Source organism: Stegastes partitus, unplaced genomic scaffold (genome assembly GCF_000690725.1).
Source record: "Stegastes partitus isolate 25-593 unplaced genomic scaffold, Stegastes_partitus-1.0.2 Scaffold1709, whole genome shotgun sequence".
In the NCBI taxonomy this organism is placed as follows: domain Eukaryota; kingdom Metazoa; phylum Chordata; class Actinopteri; family Pomacentridae; genus Stegastes; species Stegastes partitus.
In genome coordinates this window covers 35088-55473 of record NW_007579440.1, presented here as the reverse complement: position 1 = coordinate 55473, position 20386 = coordinate 35088, and the positions used below count along the sequence as shown (strand labels likewise).

General features: G+C 40.1%; 1 protein-coding gene across 1 annotated transcript in view; it reads left to right on the top strand.

The window, feature by feature from the left end:
• LOC103372191 (receptor-type tyrosine-protein phosphatase gamma-like) overlaps positions 1-20386 on the top strand; it is a 123209-nt gene that overhangs the window by 83730 nt on the left and 19093 nt on the right. Inside the window, exons 11-17 of the mRNA XM_008301767.1 lie at positions 1900-1991; positions 11925-12021; positions 13272-13354; positions 14344-14478; positions 17297-17430; positions 17895-18071; positions 19447-19582. Coding sequence (XP_008299989.1) covers positions 1900-1991; positions 11925-12021; positions 13272-13354; positions 14344-14478; positions 17297-17430; positions 17895-18071; positions 19447-19582 — 854 coding nt within the window. The remainder of the gene's footprint in view (positions 1-1899; positions 1992-11924; positions 12022-13271; positions 13355-14343; positions 14479-17296; positions 17431-17894; positions 18072-19446; positions 19583-20386) is intronic.

The following is a 20386-nucleotide window of genomic DNA, read 5'->3' as shown; positions in this document are numbered from 1 at the left end:
TGCTTAGCACTGTTGCCTCCAGTGTGGTCTTTTTCAACAAAGAAGTGTTTGTGGTGAAATATAAATGCTAACAGTCAACTCAGAATCATGAACAAACCCTGATTTGAACGCTCATAAGTTACTTAAGACCTGATTTTTTAAATAAACGATTTTTCGTCAATCATTTATCGGTACCCTAACTTGAGCAGGTGTTTTTCAGGGTTTCCCACAGGAGTTGAACTTCTACATTTTAAAGCATGTTGTTACACACCTTTACAAACATATTGGTGAAGAAATTGTTTGGTAACGATTTAGTTGCCAGATTTTGATATTTTTCCCTTACTATTACGAATTTTGAACTGAGAGCCCAACAATCCAGAGTTGACTTTGGATTCCCTATGAGCAAGCAGACAGCATCTGTGGAAAGCAGGGTAGCAAATGGAGAGCAAGGAATACAAACAAAGCAACAAACATTTTGGAGGTCAGTGAGACCAGCAGCTGCAGATCAGAAATGTGAAGCGCCAGATGTTGTAATTGATTGTACTCTACTGACTGTAAAATATGCCTTGCAGAACACCTAGTGAGAGAGAGCAAGTGTACGATGTTGTTAATATTTGATGAAGTCTCAACTGAAGACAGCTGTGAGAGAGGTTTAGCTGTTGTGTGATGTTTCTGCATTATTTTCTCTGAATAGGCTCCAATACTATCAGCATCCAAAGAACAGCTACCACTGAGCAACTGTTTGTATGCAAGTGCTTGTCTGATGAAACATGCACCCCAGTCCTGTGCCATACTGATAAAAGCTCCTACGTATACTAAAACACCACAACAGCAAAAAATGAAACATGCAAGCTTCCTTGTATTTTGTATTTGCTTGTTGATCCACATAAAGCAGTGGATCTGAAACTTTAAAGAGCTTGCATTATTTGTGGCAGAGGTTATTCTATAGAGAACAAATCAAGATTACATATATTAGCATTTGCACCTAGACCTGGCATTTTGATGAACTGATATCTGTTTGTGTATTTCTACCAATGTTTCTATATAGGTCAAAGGGTAACTTACTCTAATGGATTTTTTAAAACACATTATTTTATCACATCATTTATCACCACAACACATGCTGTACATGACTCTTTCTTTATCATAGCTCTTTAACAGTACTTCAATACAATCTACAATCTTACCAAAACTATCACAAGAGCCGTATATGCTGTAACTAATCAACTGAGGAACACCCGTTGCTAAAGATAGTGTGATGCTATTTAAATGTTTTTTTCAAGAAGTCAGCTCAATATTTTCTCCCTTAAGCCGGAAATCACTTCCAAAACAGTTCTTGCATTTGAAATATCCGTTGCAGAGTTACTCTGAAATATAACTTTTTTTATTCAAACAACCAAAATCACAATTAATTTCAGGTGAGGAATAGGCAATGCCATTGCTGAAATCTATAACAATTAATTTAAATGATTGTGCATAAGGTTTCTGAGTTTAAGAGGTGAGCCACCTTATCACAGATTGGTATGTTGCACATGTGATGATCAGTTCTCTTCTACTCTAGACTTCCAGAATTCAGGAGTGAAAACTAAGCCTGTGAGGTGTTGTCCAGTTTGGAAAGGTCACTTCCCATGTCTATATTTCAGTAACCTTTGAGAGTTCTGGAAAAGCTGAATTGATTTGACAAAAGGATGATAATGATCTGGTACATGCAGCACTCGTAATCCACATACACATGTCACATTGGGAATTACCTTTTATTTGTCAAGGGCAGGTTGAGTTGTTTACAGAATGCATAGGTATCCACCTATGCTGTTATACGTCAGTAACTCAGCCACAGCTTGTGAGGTTTGTCCCTTGCTCCATGGCAAGTTGCTGTTTCTTTGAAGCTGGTGTTATTCTGGTCCTGTCTCCTCACAGCAGATGACATGGAAGCCCTTCCAGTCAAGCAGTTCATCAAACATGTTTCTGAGCTCCACTCAAATAACCAACACGGATTCTCTGAAGATTTTGAGGTAAGTTATGTGAGGAATTCTCAAACCAGTCATAGTTTGTTTTTACTGGCCTCTTAGGGGCAGGAGAAAGAAGTTGTGAACACAGCACTGACATATCACCACCATTTAGATCGAACCTTGTTTTGAATGTCAGTCCAACATTCACTCTCAATTTGGTTTTTTTTTTACCACTCCTGAGAAAACAATGTTTCTTTAGCTGCAAATAACACCCCAGTGTGTACCAGCTAGTTTCCAACATTGTGACTGCTGTTTACTGCTGACCAGACAGTGTGCAGTGGCCTTTTTGAGTTTTTCTTTAAATAAATGAATAAATGAATGAATGAAATCCAACTGCCTGATGCATGAAAGAAAGGTGAGAACGAACAAAACAGTTAACAGCTCAGTTATCACATTGGCATTTAATACACTGATAGTGAAAAGGCATTGACGAACCCTACCTTAAGTGCTAAGAACCCTAAGTGGAGCTGTTTTTTGTTTGTTTGTTTGTTTTGTCTTTTCCCATAACTAATATACAAAACAGCCAATAGTGTATATACAGCTCAGTTCAAGTCCGTTTTATTTAAATAGCGCTACTATATAACATATCATTATCATTCCATAGCACTTCACATAGTAAGGTGATGACCTTACAAATTTCAAACAGAAAAACTCACCAATTTCAAAGTTTCTCTTGAAATCCCTTTGAGCAAGCACTCTGCAGCAGTGGCAAGGACAGAACCAGGATGTAGAGTGACAAGTTACCACTACAGCTATAACTAATATATTTATAGTATATGCTCAAATAGAGCTAGTCACTCAAATATTTTTTACAATAATTTTAATGATGAGTTTCACTTTGTATTTAATTTCACAGAGGAGGCAAATGTTGACCCTTAATATTAAAAGCAATGTTTGTTAAGAGATAATGAAGACTAAAAGGCTGCATACTCATGCATGTTCACTGAGAAAATGAAAGGGAAGTCTCAGTAATGGGCAATTTAGTTAAAACCAGGGTGTGCTCCATGACACCAGCATCTACTGTGAACATATCGTGCTCCTCAGTCTCTATCATCTTCATTCTTCCTGCTTTTCCTCCAACTTCTCTGCATTCCTGGTCCACTCTCTTCCTAGAAAGTGTGTTGGAAAGGACAGGACCTCCTGACTTAATGGCAAAAACCAAGATTGTCTGACACTCCCATTGTGTCCTCTCCCACTTTACCCTATGGCCTTGTTTAGAGTTAATGGACACTGGGAAGTGCTGTATGAATGGAGCCCCTTCTGAAATTAAATTATCCTCATCTCACATGCCATTTTTTTTGTGCTTTGATCAAGTGGAGTTTGAGAGGCCAGGGGCATCACTATTTAACCTCACTTTCAATACAAAGGCATTGCTGTCACCAAGTCAAATAAACAAAAGAAGCATAACTGCAAAAGCAAACAGAATCCAAGGACATAGATTAAGACCTGATAGGGTTAAGGCACCCATATTGTAAAGATATCAAGAAAATCCTGGATAAAATCAAAGCTATTTTGTTCCACAGTGTGGCAGCTGAAAAAGAATAATTTTTGTTTGTTCCATTTGATGAATCTTTGTGACAAAATACACAGATAAAATATAAATCTAATTGTAGGAATTTAAAGGTATGTAGAGGTTTAAATTGAACTCTAAGACAGAATACCAGAATAACACTGGATCTGGCACTGGTAATGTGAAAGATTTAGATGTTTGTATCAGAAATTGTACAGTGATGTCACAGCTAAGCTGTGGGTCATTTCTGAGGTTATTTAACCATCGTTTCTCCTGTAATAAGTTTAAATACATCAGTCAATTATAACTGAGCATACAATCAAATAGTCCATGCAGTCATTGTGCTGCAACTATTTATGAAAGGCTTAATAGCTTGATGTGAAAGGATTATATGTGTAACATCTTATTATTAGTTATATGAGTATATGACCAATAATTAAGCCATTTTTTGTAAACAAATATGTTGCGACCAGACACTCATGGACTCAAAATAGCAATGATTGAACAGGCATCAATAAGGGCTTCAAATAAGTCTAAAGTAATTGACTACCTTGTTATTTGTTCCAAAAATGAAATGCAGTTTTGCTGCCTTTTCATCTTAAGTAGTTACATACAGACAAGAGAAAACAATTGTTTCATTCACTGTGCTACGTTCACGTTTATGGTGAAATGTTTTCTTGCATGTTGTTAAATGCATTGATGTCATGGATCAATCACTACACCTTATATGTCAACACAACAGCCCAAACCATTTGTTTTTAATGGCTTTCTTGCTTGACATACTCTTTATAGATGATTGGATTTTCCAGCACTTGACAAAAATGTGTACCAATTTTAACTAGATTATGTGAATTGCAAATATTCTATTTCCTCACTTGGAGAAAAAAGTGGCATCACTCTGGTGTGCTCCAGCAGCATGATACGTAAGGATCTGGCACTGTTACAGGGCACAAATTCTGCTGTTACATCACTGTATCAGTCAGTACTTTTTATTGCGGTCTCAAACCCACTTTCTTTGCTTTGAACATTCTGAAAATTCATGCAAATTAACAAGGCTAGTGGTTGTGCTTTAACTTCAACTGCTTTCAGTTCTTTTGTCAATCATAGTTTCAGCTTTAACATAAGAACTGGTAATTTACCTATTTACACAACTTAACTTTGGAATTACGTTTCAGATATTTTCAGCAACTCGAAGCATTTGAATGCTTCAATGTCAACTGATGCTGCAACTACATCAAGTGCAACACAACATTGTGTGTACATTTATATTTGAACTAATATGAAGCTTCTCTGTCAAGTCTGTCTTTTGCTTGTGTTGTGCCAGTATGGGAATTCAATTCAATTCATTTTTATTTATATAGTGCAGTTCAGGGTTTCAGGGAGGCTCAGTGGTTAACACCGTCACCTTGCAGCTAGAAGGTCGCTGGTTCGCGTCCCGGTGAGGACACCCTTTCTGTGTGGAGTTTGCACATTCTCCCTGTGCAGTGTGGGTTCTCTCCAGGTTCTCCGGCTTCCTCCCACAAGGTCCAAAAACATATTGAGGTTAATTGGTGATTCGAAATTGTCCGTACATGTGAATGTGAGTGTGCTTGGTGGTCTACGATAGACTGGTGACCTGTCCAGAGTGTCCCCGCCTTCGCCCTAAGTCAGCTGGGATAGACTCCAGCCCTCCCAACCCTACTGAGGATTAAGCGGTGTATAGATAATGGATGGATGGATGGATAGCGTAGTTCACAACATGTGTCATCTCACAGCGCTTAACATACACTGAACAAAAATATAAATGCAACACTTTTGTTTTTACTCACATTTTTCAAGAGCTGAACTTAATGATCTGAGACTTTTTCTATGTACACAAAAAGCCTATTTCACTATATGTTGGTGAGCAGTTCTCCTTTGCTGAGATAATCCATCCACCTCACAGGTGTGGCATATCAAGATGCTGATTAGACAGCATGATTTTTGCACAGGTGTGCCTTAGGCTAGCCACAATAAAAGGTCACTGTAGGGCCACCACTGTAGCTCAACTGGTTGAGCTGGCGACCCATGTACTGGGGCTATAGTGGCCGTGGGTTTGAATCCAGCCTATGGCCATTTGCTGCAGGTCCCTCCCCCATCCTTCTCCCCACTTTCCTCTCTCTCTCTCTCTCTCTCTACTGTCCTGTCAAATAAAGGCAAAAAGGCCAAAAAAACAACTTTAAAAAAAAGCAAATGTGAAGTTTTACTGTATTGGGGGGTCAGAAAACCAGTCAATATCTGGTGTGGGCACCATTTGCCTAATGCAGTGCAGCACATCTCCTTTGCATAGAGTTGATCAGGTTGCTGATTGTGGCCTGCGGAATGTTGGTCCACTCCTCTTCAATGGCTGTGAGAAGTTCCTGGATATTGGCAGGAACTGAAACACGCTATGGTATACACCGATCCAGAGCATCCCAGACATGCTCAGTGGGTAACATGTGCGCTGAATATGCTGGCCATGCAAGAACTGCGATGTTTTCAGCTTCCAGGAATTGTGTACAGATCCCTGCAACTGTGCATTATCATGCTGCAACATGAGGTGATGGTCGTGGATGAATGGCACAACAACGGGCCTCAGGATCTCATCACGTTATCTCTGTGCATTCAAAATGCCATCAATAAAATGCACCTGGGTTTGTTGTCCATAACATATGCCTGCCCATACCATAACCCCACCGCCACCGTGGGCCACTCGATTCACAATGTTGACATCAGCAAACCGCTCATGCACCTTTTGACAGTTTGTACAGAAATGCTTTGGTTATGCAAAACTATTGTTGCAGCAGCTGTCCGAGTGGCTGGTCTCAGATGATGCTGAAGGTAAAGATGCTGGGCTGGTGTGGTTACACGTGGTCTGCGGTTGTGAGGCCGGTTGGATGTACTGCCAAATTCTCTGAAACGCCTTTGGGAAGTGTTTTTTATTGAGTAGCGGTGATGAAAAGGTGATGAAGAAATTCTACAACCTTGTTGGTATATAAAACGGTTTATTGAAACAAGCACAGTGTCTCAGACACTATGGTTTGCCTGTGAGAGGAAGCCAAAAAGAATCACCCTCCAGAATAAACCTAACTACTACTACTATAGGGGCTGTTTGCGTAAAGCTAAGACAGAACATATGATTCATAACCATAGAGGGAGATCATTCTCTAAACAGAGAAGCGCATTTCCGGCAGCACCTAAACCTTTGAGCGGGACCACTAACTAAACATGTCAAACCCATGAGTTGGAACATCAGATACCAGAGACGGCTTATGAGAGAGAAATGAGCATTCAGTTCATGGGCAACAGCTCTGGTGGACGTTCCTGCAGTCAGCATTGCCAATTGCACACTCCCTCAAAACTTGCGATCTCTGTGGCATTGTGCTGTTTGATAAAACTGCACATTTTAGAGTGACCTTTTATTTTGGCCATCCGAAGGCACACCTGTGCAATAATCATGCTGTTAAATCAGCATCTTGATATGCCACACCTGTGAGGTGGATGGATTATCTTGCCAAAGGAGAAGTGCTCACTAACACAGATTTAGATAAATTTGTGAACAATATTTGAGAGAAATAGGCCTTTTGTGTCCAGAGAAAAAGTCTGATTTATAACAAAGTTTTGGTCTCTGGTTGATTAATAAGTTTGAGTGGAAGATTGCTGCCACTCTTCCTCCTACTTCCTCCTCCATTATTCATTTTTTTTTAAAAATCCCTCAGCTCATATCGTCTGTGTGTGGCTTTAACAACACCAAGATGAATAAAACAAAACATTACTGGAAAGACCACATGGCCCAATAGGAAAATCGGATCAAAAGATTGAGAGTTCAAGTCCCTTAAGAGATGTATTTGGTCATGGGTTTTATCGCCATACTTGCCAGATTTTCATGGAAAAGTTAGACTTAACTAGGACAAGTCAAAAAACTTATAATAAACTGAAAATAAAAGTCAGTAACTTTACTTTGTCCCCCGGTGAAAAGTGCTGGCTAACTTTAATTGTATGTTACGACTTGCATCATCTGACATACGCAATTCACAATGAACAGTCAAAACAAGCTTCTCTCTCATTTCCTTGTTTATCAAAGTGACATGCCTCACCCACATGATTGGTTGACTTATTCAGTGCAACGATGATGGTACCAGCACCTCTCTGAAAGTTCAGAGATTATCAACTAAAAGTGCTCCACAAGAAAATGTGGAATGCTCCAAAAAGAGATGCAGAGTGCAGTGCTTTTCTCTCTAGGCGAATGCATCCGTTCTCACCTTGCTGGAAACAATTGTATGTAAAACTTAAAAGTATTGTACGTATACTGTTCAAATTTCTATATTAACTGGTTTGTTCCAACTTTTGCCAGTATCATTAAACTTAGTTTGCACACCCAGTTTTGTTAGGGTGTTGAGAAACCATGCACAAAAGGTGTTTCATCAGTTCATCAGTTGCATGTTTATCGTTTAAATCAGAGTCATGGGAACAGTACTGGCTGCTATCACAGTGTAACTACTTTTGAAATAATTTTGGATAAAATGCAATTCAAGGTGGCGCAGTTGGTTAGCACTGTTGCCTCGCAGCAAGAAAGTCGCCGGTTCATGTCCTGGTGGGGGCACTGGGATCTTTCTGCGTGGAGTTTGCATGTTCTCCCCGTGGAGCGTGGGTTCTCTCCGGGTTCTCCGGCTTCCTCCCACACAGTCCAAAAACATGTTGAGGTTAACTGGTGATTCTAAATTGTCCGAAGGTGTGAATGTGAGTGTGCTTGGTTGTCTGTCTCTAAGTGTAGCCCTGTGATAGACTGGTGACCTGTCCAGGGTGTCTCCTGCCTTCACCCTAAGTCAGCTGAGATAGACTCCAGCCGCCCCCCCTCCCCACACGACCCTAGTGAGGACTAAGTGGTGTATAGATAATGGATGGGTAAAATGCAAATCAAATCCAATTTGAAAAACTGGAGAGATGCTGTATGTTGTCGATATTGAGTGTTTTTTAAGATGTGTCACCCCAGTGCTCTGTGCTGCAATAATTGTGGATGAGCAACAATTGCATTTTGTAGACATGTACATAATAATAGCTGCTATCAATATTAGCATTAATAGCAGTTTTCTTGCAACAAAGACTTTACTCTCTGCATTTGCAAAACAAAGCTTTCTTGGCGGTGTCTTTTTATCATGAAAGAGTAAGACCTTATCAACCCACTTTAGACTGCATTTTCCTTTCATTTTTGACCCATCTGTGCACACTTTCATACCAGTCCTAGCAATGACAAAGGTGCATTTCAACAGGTTTTCGAGCAGGATCATGAAGTCAGGTTGTGTAATATATGGCGGCCACCATTATACCACTATACTAGTCTGAGACAGCTGAACAAAACAGCATATTTACCTCAATAAACTGTAGGCTAGGGCCTAAGTTATGGTAACTCATTATTACAGAATAAGACAATCGATATTACACCATTCTTCATGTTCTATGACAGTAACAGTGGGATATGTTGTTGTTCATGAATACGTGTGTGTAAATATCAGTGCCTTGCATGTGGCTGAATTTAAGTGTCTGCACATGTGTATATGTGTGTCAGTTTGTGTAACCATATGTTGATCACTTACAGCTATGTGACATCTCCTGTCAAATCCTGTCTCTCACAGTCATACCTGCAACCTGATCTGAATCTCACCATGAAGCAGACTACTACCAAAATAAATCCCTATTCCAATTACTATGAGGTATCCATGTTTAAAAGTGCTAAAACAAGGCAGTTGGTCTGTAAAGCTCTACAGTGAATGAGACAGAAGGGTCAGAGCCAAATTCAGCCCTGTTGGCAGTGCTGAGCTAGCAGCCAGCACCTGTTTGCTTGGCAGGACGTTGACATTAAACACTGACATACATTCACAGGCAGCTAATCCCTGAATTGCTCTTGCTCCCGCTCATGTTTGAGACTGCAGGCATTTTTAGTTATATATATATACATATAAAAATTCCTCTTCTCTCTCCCCTTAGGGGAGAGGTTTTTCCCTTCAAGCTCAGGTCCCCTACCAGAGGCCTGGAAGTTTGAGGGTTCTGTGCAGTATCTTTGCTGTTCCTAATACTGCGCTCTTCTGGACAAAGATTTCAGATGTTGTTCATGAAATCTTTTGGAGCTACTCCCCCAGTCTGTGGTAACTGCTCCCACTATTCTGATCACCACTGGCACCACTGTTACCTTTACTCCCGACATCTTTTTGAGTTTCCCTTTAGCCCTTGGTACTTCTCTAGCTTCTCATTGTCTTTCTTTCTGAGAAAGAACCAGCCATGATCAGTGCTTCTATCCTGTCCTTTAGTTCAGCCCTTTCTAGCCACTGGTAGGATTTCCTGATATGTGCAACTTCCTCTATCTGGTGGTGGGACATGCAGTGGAGGGGCTTGTCTCGCCATGATGGTTGGGTCTCCTCTTCTGCATTACTAGGTCTCTGTCGCCTGAGGTACTTACTCAGCAGCTCATCCTTGGGGGCCATCTCCTTTTATTTATTTGGCAAATAACAACTGACACAACTAAACAGTCCTTTTTCACACATAACCAAAAGACTTAATTTTTTTGTTTGGCTTCCTTTGGCCTTGATAACCGCTTACGTGCTTGCTGGCATTGTTTTTATGTGCTTTTCGACAGTCTCTTTGTTCCTGAGGTCCAAATAGTTTACTTACTTGAGATTAAACTTTTGTGTGAATAATCTTTGAATGTACTACATCCCAAACATTTCCACAAATGGAATCCCATTCCATAATGGAATCTCCATCATGTTTCACTGAGCGTGCAATGCATCTGGCATCAAAACGTTCTCCAGGTTTTCTGCGAACATAAACACGAAGATGCTGACCAAAGTGTCCTGGATGTTTGCAGCCTTTCTTCCCTTTAAGCTTCGTTCCATCAATCGTCTGCTTATGATCTGATCTAGAAGCGTTCATCTCTGCCTGAAGATCAGCAGTGGTCTTCCTTCTGTCTCTGGTACTTAAAATCTTGAGGTGTCTGACATCTGCCTCAGTTAACTTTCATTTCCTGCCTCTTCCTTGGTGCATTTTGTAAGTACCAGTCTCTGCAATTGATGCCAAGGCGTACTTGACCACATTGTGAGAACACTTCATGTCGTTCCCTGTTTGTCTCAGAGACCATCCAGCACCATGAAGTGTAGTTTAATGTGGACTCTTTCATTTTCAGTCAGCTCTTGACGTTTTACCATTTTAAACAGAAATGAGGAATTTCAAATTAAATTCACCTTTTTATACTCAAATTTGAGCGTCTCTGAGAAGTTGGGAATGAATCAAGCATAACATTCAAACATGAAAACGAATTTTTCTGTTCAGGAATGCAAGTGAATAACTTTAATTTGAAACCTTAATCAAGAAATGATAATGTTTTTTTTTTTACTATTTTTTCAGTTTTATGTGGAATTTTTTAAACAGTAAATTTAAAAATTAATGGATAACAGTAATTATATTGTAGCATTAAAAATACAATTTCAGGGGCGCCATTATAGCTCACCTGGTAGAGCTGGTGTCCCATGTGCAGGGCTACAGTCCCATTGTGGAGGTCATGAGTTTGAATCCCGCTCATGAACCTTTCATAAAAGGCCTCCCCCCATTCTTCTTCCCTACTTTCCTGTCTCTCTCTCACAGCACTATCCAATAAAAAAAGGCACAAAGGCCAAATATCAATTAAAGAGCTTCTACGTACTGGTGTATTAACCATAACAGAAACATAAAAAATGATTTTGGTAATGACCAATGCTGTTAATTTAGGGCAGCTATGGCTATGAAATGGTAACTTATTAGAAAGAATCTTAGACCGAAAAGCAAAATGTGCCATGAAAAGTATTTTTACAAAACCTACTGTGCCTTTTTCCAGCGTTATAAAAAAGCTGTCAAATGCTATATTCATACAATGTTAAAATAAATGCATATGGATTACAGGACTGAAAGTCTGTTGTCAGAGGCTATAAAAGCTGCATTCTTCACTACAAATCAAAATACAGAAGTGTCAGTAAGGGAAGGCCATGGATTCATTAAAGTCAAAAGAACTTACTGTCTTCAGGGCATGAAAATGTCCAACAATTTCTATGGGAGTCTGGCATTACATAAATATCTTGTGTATTTAGTTGGCATTTGATCTGTGCATGGTGCTACAACATAGTTTTTAGCATCCAAAAAGAGAAAGATTCATTCTTTGAGCATGGTGCATAAAGCCAATTTCATACCAATTTTTCTGTGGAATTTAGATATTTAATTCCCCAATAAAATTTTTGCTGTGATGGTGGTGCTTGACAAAAGCTAAAGATCACCAAAAACATCAAGGTTCTTAGGCACTACAAACAGTCACAGTACATTTTCTAGACATATACCATCTTTTCTGATGAAGTTACCTTGCCATGCAACAATCTGTACACACCTCAGAATTTTTGTATTCTTCCCAGGAGGTTCAGCGGTCCACAGCAGATATGAACATTACGTCGGAGCACTCAAACCACCCTGACAACAAGCACAAGAACAGATACATCAACATCATGGCCTGTGAGTACACAAATCCAGGGCTATACAAATATCACACTTTATATTACACATTTTTTTCAGGGCACACTTCAAACAACACCGTAATGCATACCCATTCAGACTATGTTCTTTATTTAGTACACAAATACACTTCTGTTTTTTGTCAAACACGTTTAATGAGGTCCTTTCAAATGGATTTGTCTGTGCTTTTCTTAACAGAGTTTACATTCATGTTAGAATTTTCCCCAAGTTAAAGTTAAAACTCATTTCAGGCAATCCACAAATATCTTGTTCATTTCAAATCTATCACAACCCTGACCTAAGATTGTAACAAAATTCCAGCGTGTCTCTCTTCAGCCGAATAAATTAACACCGTAGTCTGTATTTAAACTGTTGTCAGTGCAGTTGAAGGAACAGTTATTCATGTTGCAATGGCTATTCAACACTGTATTTTTTTCCCGTTGCATACACACCTCTTTCTTGAAAGCAAGAAGAATAAATCCACAAATGCCATTTAACTAAATGAAATCAGATTAATAAATTGAATGAATTATGCAGTTTAAGCCAAAGCACTAAACAAATCGAAAATGTGTTTAATTTTTTACCAATTTTCAAAAAAAAAAGAAAAAGGAATTGACTATTTTTTGAAAAGAGCAAATTGGTTCAGCTGATTCTTGGTGTTTCCTCCTCCAATGAACCACTTTTCACTGCCAGTCGTAAATATCAAAAGCAAGCTGGACATGCTGTCATCAGTTAGTTTGTTGATGATTTGTCCAAATGATTGCAGACATGTAATTACACCAAAAATGGAAAAGATATTCTTTGTAAAAATGTATTTCTTCAATGAATGTCTTTCTAAACATTATTTCTACAACATATTTCTTCTAAACGTGACAAACAGAATGTAAGTGTTTATGGTTGTCAACTAACTGACCAACCTAGAGCAAAAAATGACCACAAACTCTCAAGCACTAAGGCACTGCACACAGTCTTGGAGCTTGACAAGGGCAGTCTGTAAAAAATATTTCATGTGTCATACAGACACTGGTGGAGGAAGTAGCTCAATCATGTTTCTGGAACCAAAACACAAAACACAAAAGTCATGTGCCACGCAAAACACAGTTTGATCATTGTTTCAATGTTAATGTGCTTCCTGTTTGGGGAGAAGTGCTTTGGTAGGGCCCCTTAGTGACATCATTACATGGATAAAGTTAGCTCCAGCCATGGTTTTAATCACAAAACACATTCACTGCTCTGTGTTTACTTCTCAGATGACCACAGCAGGGTGAAGCTAAGGCTGCTGGCTGGGAAAGACTTCAAACACACGGACTACATCAATGCCAACTATGTGGATGTAAGTGCATTCACTAGAACATCTCAAATACTGACCTGTGTCAGTTTGTGTACATAAAAAGCAGATTTTTATTTCTGTAAATTGGTTATGGTGATGATGACTGCAGAACAAGAATAAAACAATAATCAAGAAGTCTATCTTACATTGTTTTCTCTTAAAACAATAATTTTGTGATACACTGGTGCAGCTCGGGCTGGAAGGTGACTTGGTTGTTAGCACCAATGCCTCGCAGCAAGAAGGTCGCCAGTCCAAAAACATGTTGAGGTTAGTTGGTGATACTAAATAGTCCGTAGGTGTGAATGTGAGTGTGCTTGATTGTCTGTCTCTAAGTGTAGCCCTGCGATAGGTTGGCGACCTGTCCAGGGTGTCCCCTTCCTTCGCCCTAAGTCAGCTGGGATAGACTCCAGCCCCCCACAACCCTAGTGAGGATTAAGCAAAGTATAGATAATGGATGGATGGACTGGTGCAGCTCAAAAATTTGAATATAATGAAAAAATATATTTTTTTATAATTTAATTATGAAAATTAACTTTCATATATTCTAAATCCATTGCACATCATCCAGCCATCCATTTTCTATACACCACTTTAACCTCTGTAGAGTCATGGGGGAGCTGGAGTATATCCCAGCTGACATTTGGGTGAGGGCAGGGTTTTCCCTGGACAGGTCTCCAGTTTATTGCAGAGTGAGAGAGACAACCAAACACACTCACATTTACAGACAATTTAGAATCACCAATTAAGCTCAGCATGTCTTTGGACTGTGGGAGGAAGCCAGAGAACCTGGTGAGAACCCATGCAGGCACAGGGAGAACATGCTATTTTAAATACATTTTGGGAAATATTCTAAACATTTGAGATATTGGATTTCTGATGTTGATGACCAATAGGCCATAATCACTGAAATTAAAACAAGAACAGCACCTATAACTTATATATAACGCATATTGTCAGGCTAATTGTGTGTCTTTCTGTCATTCATGTATTAGGGTTATAATAAACCTAAAGCCTACATCGCAGCCCAGGGGCCTCTCAAGTCCACTTTTGATGACTTTTGGCGGATGGTGTGGGAGCAAAACACCGGTATCATTGTCATGATCACCAACTTAATGGAGAAAGGCCGGGTATGTACCAGAGCACACAAACTAGGTGGATATGTATGGATGTTTATGGCAATGTTGAAATGTTTTAGAAGTTGTTACCCTAATTTGCTGTGAGACAGTGAGATAGATATTGAGACACAGTGGGAACAAAGCAAGAAGCTCTGGCACGACACGTGAAGAGGTCCTTGGCAAGAAGAAGGCACAGCAATAGGAATGGATCTCTGCTAACACCATCCACAAACTGAATACAAGAAGAGAGAAGGAAACTACTTTGAACTCGAGTCGAACAAGAGCAGCTAAGGCAAAGGAAGAGTACACAGCAGAGGATAAAGAAGTAAAGAGGAGCATCAAAAGGACAAGAGGGACTACATCAATGACCTGGCCAGTCAAGCAGAGGCAGCAGCCGGACAGGGGAACCTGAAGAACCTGTACTGGGTGACCAAGAAGCTGACAGGTAAGTTCCAGCAGACAGACAAGCCAGTGAAGGATAAGAACAGGAACCCACTTACAACAACTGAAGTACAGTTGGAACAGTGGGCAGAACACCTTAGGGAGCTGCTGAACTCCTCCGCCCCGACGCATCAAGAAGACCATCGTGACTCTGAAAAATGGGAAGGGGAAGACTGCAGGGCCAGATGAGATACCAGCAGAAGCCATCAAAGCAGACATCGTGACAGCTGTCAACATGCTAAACAGCCTGTTCAGCAGGATCTGGGAGAAAGAGGAGGCACTGCCCCAGTGGAAAGAACGAATTATCATCAAGCTGCCAAAGAAAGGAGACCTCAGGGACTGCAGCAATTACTGAGAATTCATACTCCTGTCAACGCCAGGCAAGGTTCTCAACAGGGTCCTACTGGAGAGGATGAGGGAGGCTGTTGACCCCAGGCTCCAAGACCAGCAGGCAGGCTTCCATTGGAACAAATCCTGTGCTGACAAGATCACCAGCCAGCACGTCATTGTGGAGCAGTCACTGGAGTGGAACTCCTCCCTCTACATCAGCTTCATAGATTTTGAGAAGGCCTTCAACAGTGTAGACAGAGAGACGCTGTGGAAATTGCTGAGGCACTACGGAGTCCCTGAGAAGATTGTCTCCTTCATTCGATGCACCTACCAAGACATGAGCTGCAGAATTGCGGACCAAGATGTCACAACTAGAATCAACAAGGCAAGAGCAGGTTTTGTCATGCTCAAGAACATCTGGGCATCTAGAGGAATCAGCACGAGAACCAAACTCCACATCTTTAACTCCAATGTGAAGTCAGTTCTGCTCTACGGTTGCGAGACATACCGGACAACACTGACGATGCAACAGAAGATTCAGACATTCTTCAACACCTGTCTGAGGCATATCTACAAAATTCAATGGCAGGACAAGATCCAAAACAAAGATCTGTGGGAGCTAGCGGGACAGAAACCAGTGTCCAAGCAGATACTGCGGAGGAAGTGGAGTTAGATTGGACACACCCTTAGGAAGCCAGCATCCAGCACCACATGCCAAGCCCTGACCTGGAATCCGCAGGGGAAGAGGAAGAGAGGCCAGCCTTGTAATAGCTGGAGGCGAGACACTAAGGCAGAGCTAAAGCAACAACAGACCAATTTGGACTGAAATTGCCGGAATAGCCCAGAACAGAGTGCAATGACGAGGGGTCGTCGATGGCCTATGCTCCATGGGGGCAATGGGCTAAAAAGAAAACCCTAATTTGCTAAACTTGCCTAAAATCTGTTTGGGTGAGCAAATTCCGAGGCCGTTGTAGTATGTGTGCTCACTCACTGACATGTCAAAGTCATTAATAATTTTGTTATACCTTTGCTTTTTCTATTATTGAAAGTGAAGCAGTCAGCTATCAGAAAGGTCTATGGACCTATAAGGTCCTGGTGCTGTGCTAAGTGGTGTTTGACTTCAATGTAAGGATAATTATTAAACAATTTTTGTAAAAGAAAGGAGAGCATTATATTTTTGACAGGACTCCTTGTTTCTATGTGGGTATCCGCTAATGAGTCAAAATACTCTGAACAGTCCCAGTTGCAGGTAATAGCATTGACTATTTGTATTTGCATTCTATTTGTATATTCGAAGGTAACAGTCGTTTCTCATTGTCCACGTGCTTGATGAAAGAGAAATGAGAAATATCTTTGACAAGACCCAAACTGGCTCATATGGCTAGACAGCTAGGTTAGAGCATCTTCAAAATGACAAAGCCTGTGGGGTCAGCAGGTTCTTGAGTGTATTGTTGGCATACGTGTGATTCTAGATGATCTCCTGCTAATGTTGTGGTGCCAGAAACCATAGGACACATTCAGAGGTCTTGCAAAGTCCAGACTTTGGCTCTCCAGAGCTGTTGGTGGCATGCAAAATACCAACAGCATATTAGTCAGGTCACAGGTGGTGACCCATCAGTGTCTAATGTTCCAAATCATGAACACGTGTTTTTCAAAGACTGTGATTCCATTCAACAGTTTATAGGAATTATGAAATCAGCTATCCCATGCTCCAGTGTATGGTATAGTCATTCAAAAAAAAAAAGGAGCACCATGCTCTTCTGGAGGGCAGAAGCTTAATGCCAGGTCACCAACTACATAATCTCACTTTGGTACTCTGCTTGATGTGTTTAACACAGGAGAAAAAGACAGCAGTACAATAACAGTACTGGTGTTTGATCTGAAAAATTATAAACTGACTAAATTTCCAGTTCAACACATACTGATAAAACTGGAACACCTTATACAAATAGATGAGAATAATAATTTGGTCTGATTTAAGTGTGTGTGTGTGTGTGTGTGTGTGTGTGTGTGTGTGTGTGTGTGTGTGTGTGTGTGTGTGTGTGTGTGTGTTCTACAGAGAAAATGTGACCAGTACTGGCCAGCAGAGTACAGTGAAGAGTACGGCCACATGTTGGTCACACTCAAGAGCAGTAAAGTTCATGCCTGCTACACTGTCCGCCACTTCACAGTGCGCAACACTAAAGTCAAAAAGGTGAGAACTGAGAGGAAAAAAGTGGAATGTCCTGTCTGCAAGTTTTAGTTTAAAAAATAAAAAAGTGACATTGTGATATTGAATGATCTGGTTTCCACTTTTACACTGAGAATCATTTTGGACCAAATTAAATTAGATCTTGTATATGTTAACATTAGAATAAAGACTAATGCTAAAAAGACTAAGTAAAGACAGTGATATTCACTGACTTACATGATTGTTGTTTCCTTTTAACTGCTGCTTTTGTAGTCTGAAATTACTTAAAGACACTAAACAGTATATTATACCACTTCAGTCTTGATCTACTACTTTCATTTTTGGGTAAATGCAAAAATGTAAGCAAATATTTAAAGCTGAAAAGTTTGTGTCAATTATGCATTCTTTGTCCTTATTCCTTAATACTTTTAAAAATCATATTGTCTTTATAATTCCCCACCCCAACAAACATCCTCTATTCCATCCTGGGCGGGAAGGGGAACTCGAAGGCACGGGCTCAGAGTGAACGGACAGTACTCCAGTATCATTACACCCAATGGCCAGACATGGGTGTCCCAGAATATACACTGCCTGTCCTTGCGTTTGTACGCAAGTCCTCGGCCGCCCAGATGCCTGACATGGGACCCTTGCTTGTCCACTGCAGGTAATGTTTCTATGCTCTTTTCTTTTTACTGTAACTGCCTTGATCACTGAGTTTCTCAGCCAACTGTTACCTAGAATGTGTTGTACTGAGTTGTCTGTAAACACTGCTTTTTTTTTTGTTTGTTTGTTTGATTTTACACACCATTATATCAGCTTTTTATAATGACCAGGAACCATTGGTTAGGTGGAGGATAATATGTGTAAAGACATTAAGATTTTGTTTTGTGTACTTTTGTACACTTAAATCATACAAAAGATCATTTTGGTTAAACAAAGGCAACAAATTCGTCACTTTACGCATTTCTTATTGCCCTTCCAAATATAGAAAGTTCTACAATTGTATTCAATTCTTTGTATCTTTTGGGCACCTTTAACTTTGTGTATTTTTAACATGTAAAGATACTTTTACTAAAACTGCATATCTAAACATTATCAGTGAATCTGCCATCACAGTTGCTAGCATTTTATAATAAAGTGGTCAGGGAAATAACTGGTGATTATCCACTGACTGTTGCCCTGGGGGAATAAGAAAGAAGCTCTTTGCTATGATCTGCATCGTGATGGTCAATAATAACTTGTCACACTGCCTCGGTGCTGTGACTGCAGATACACCACAACAGGAAACTTAAGGTCCTAAATTTGTAAGTTCAAAATAGATGTTAATTGTATCAGTGGCTGTGCTGTCAACTGAAACTGTTCAACAACACTTCTCTGTTCCCTCGACTGTCTGTAATCTCTGCTTAAATTACCCAACTCTGAACAGGTAAAACTGTTGTCATAACATGCAATCAAACATTTTCTACACTTTCTAAATTGGTCAGTGCTCCCAAGTTTTACTTCTGCATTAAATGATAGTTAGATTTGTTTTGTGGTCACAAAATTGTTTTGTTTTTTTACAACAACCTTACATAGGATGGGAGCAAAAGGCACAATTTTCTTACTAAGTGTAAAGATGACAAATCATTCTGTCTCTGTTTAGCTACAGTTGAATACAGATCCCAAAAGTTGTGGTATCCCGCCACCACAGCTGCGGGATAATGTCTCAGAAAAGATATCCACTTTATTAGATTAAGTTTTAAATCCTGATATTAGCTCCATATAAGTGTTTAAATATAATGACTGAAGGTTGTTCCTCCCATCACATCTGTTGGAATGCCCTGGGAAAGGATCTTTGATCATGGACAATATGAAAAACAAGTAACAACTGCTTCCTTGTTAATATGGGTCCCTGACTACTGTTTTAAGCCAGTGATGGAAACATGTTAATAAATCCTTGAAGATACCAACTAAGTAACTGCTATATATTTGTCCAGCTCTGACTCTATTCTTTCCAAGCATGCCCTGCTGTTCCTCAGAGTTACTGTGTTGTGTTGCAGTGCTGGTGTGGGGCGGACAGGGACATACATCGTCATAGACAGCATGCTGCAGCAGATCAAAGACAAGAGCACAGTTAATGTACTTGCTTTCCTCAAACATATACGCACCCAGCGCAACTACCTAGTCCAAACTGAGGTTTGTATATTTGTGTCTATGTGTAAACCATGTGTTTGTAAGAGTCTTGCACGCATTCACTGCATGATTGTTTCCTGTGGTGGGTTTAGCATGAACATTTTGTCATCATTTAGGCCTCATTTAGGCAAGCATGTGATGACATGTATGGATCAGGTAAGATGGGCCCAACATTCCTGTCAACACTGAGGTATGACAATGTCTTGGCAATCAGACTATTACATTTTGCAACATGTTTTGTTTTAGTGAAAGTTTTAGGATAATGTCAGAAGACAAAAGGCAAGGAATCAGTATAATTTACAGAGTGAGGACCATAAAAACATTAACAAGGATCATGGGAACTTTACACTCAGCAAGTTACAATAATATGGACTGAGGCACAACAAGAGAGGTCGTTTAAAAATTGCAAACAGATTATTTGGAAAGTATGACAGATGAGATTTTGTGTTACTGAGAGTTAATTAAATGTAAAAGGAAAATCAGGGGTTTAAGTGGAAATGTTTCCCCAAAGATGGCAATAGAGTAAAGATCATGGTGAATTTGTTCTCTAGAATCCATAAAAATCCACATGGTCCGAGTCATGTACATACAGAATAGTATCTCATTATAACTCTCTAAGCATAATATATTCACAGTCAGTAGTTGTAGTAGTGGGGCTGCAAGGTGGCGCAGTTGTTGCCTTGCAGCAAGAAGGTTGCCAGTTCGCATCCTGGTGGCATGGGTCCCACTGGAGTCTTTCTGTGTGGAGTTTGCATGTTCTCCCCGTGCAGCGTGGGTTCTCTCCAGGTTCTCCGGCTTCCTCCCACA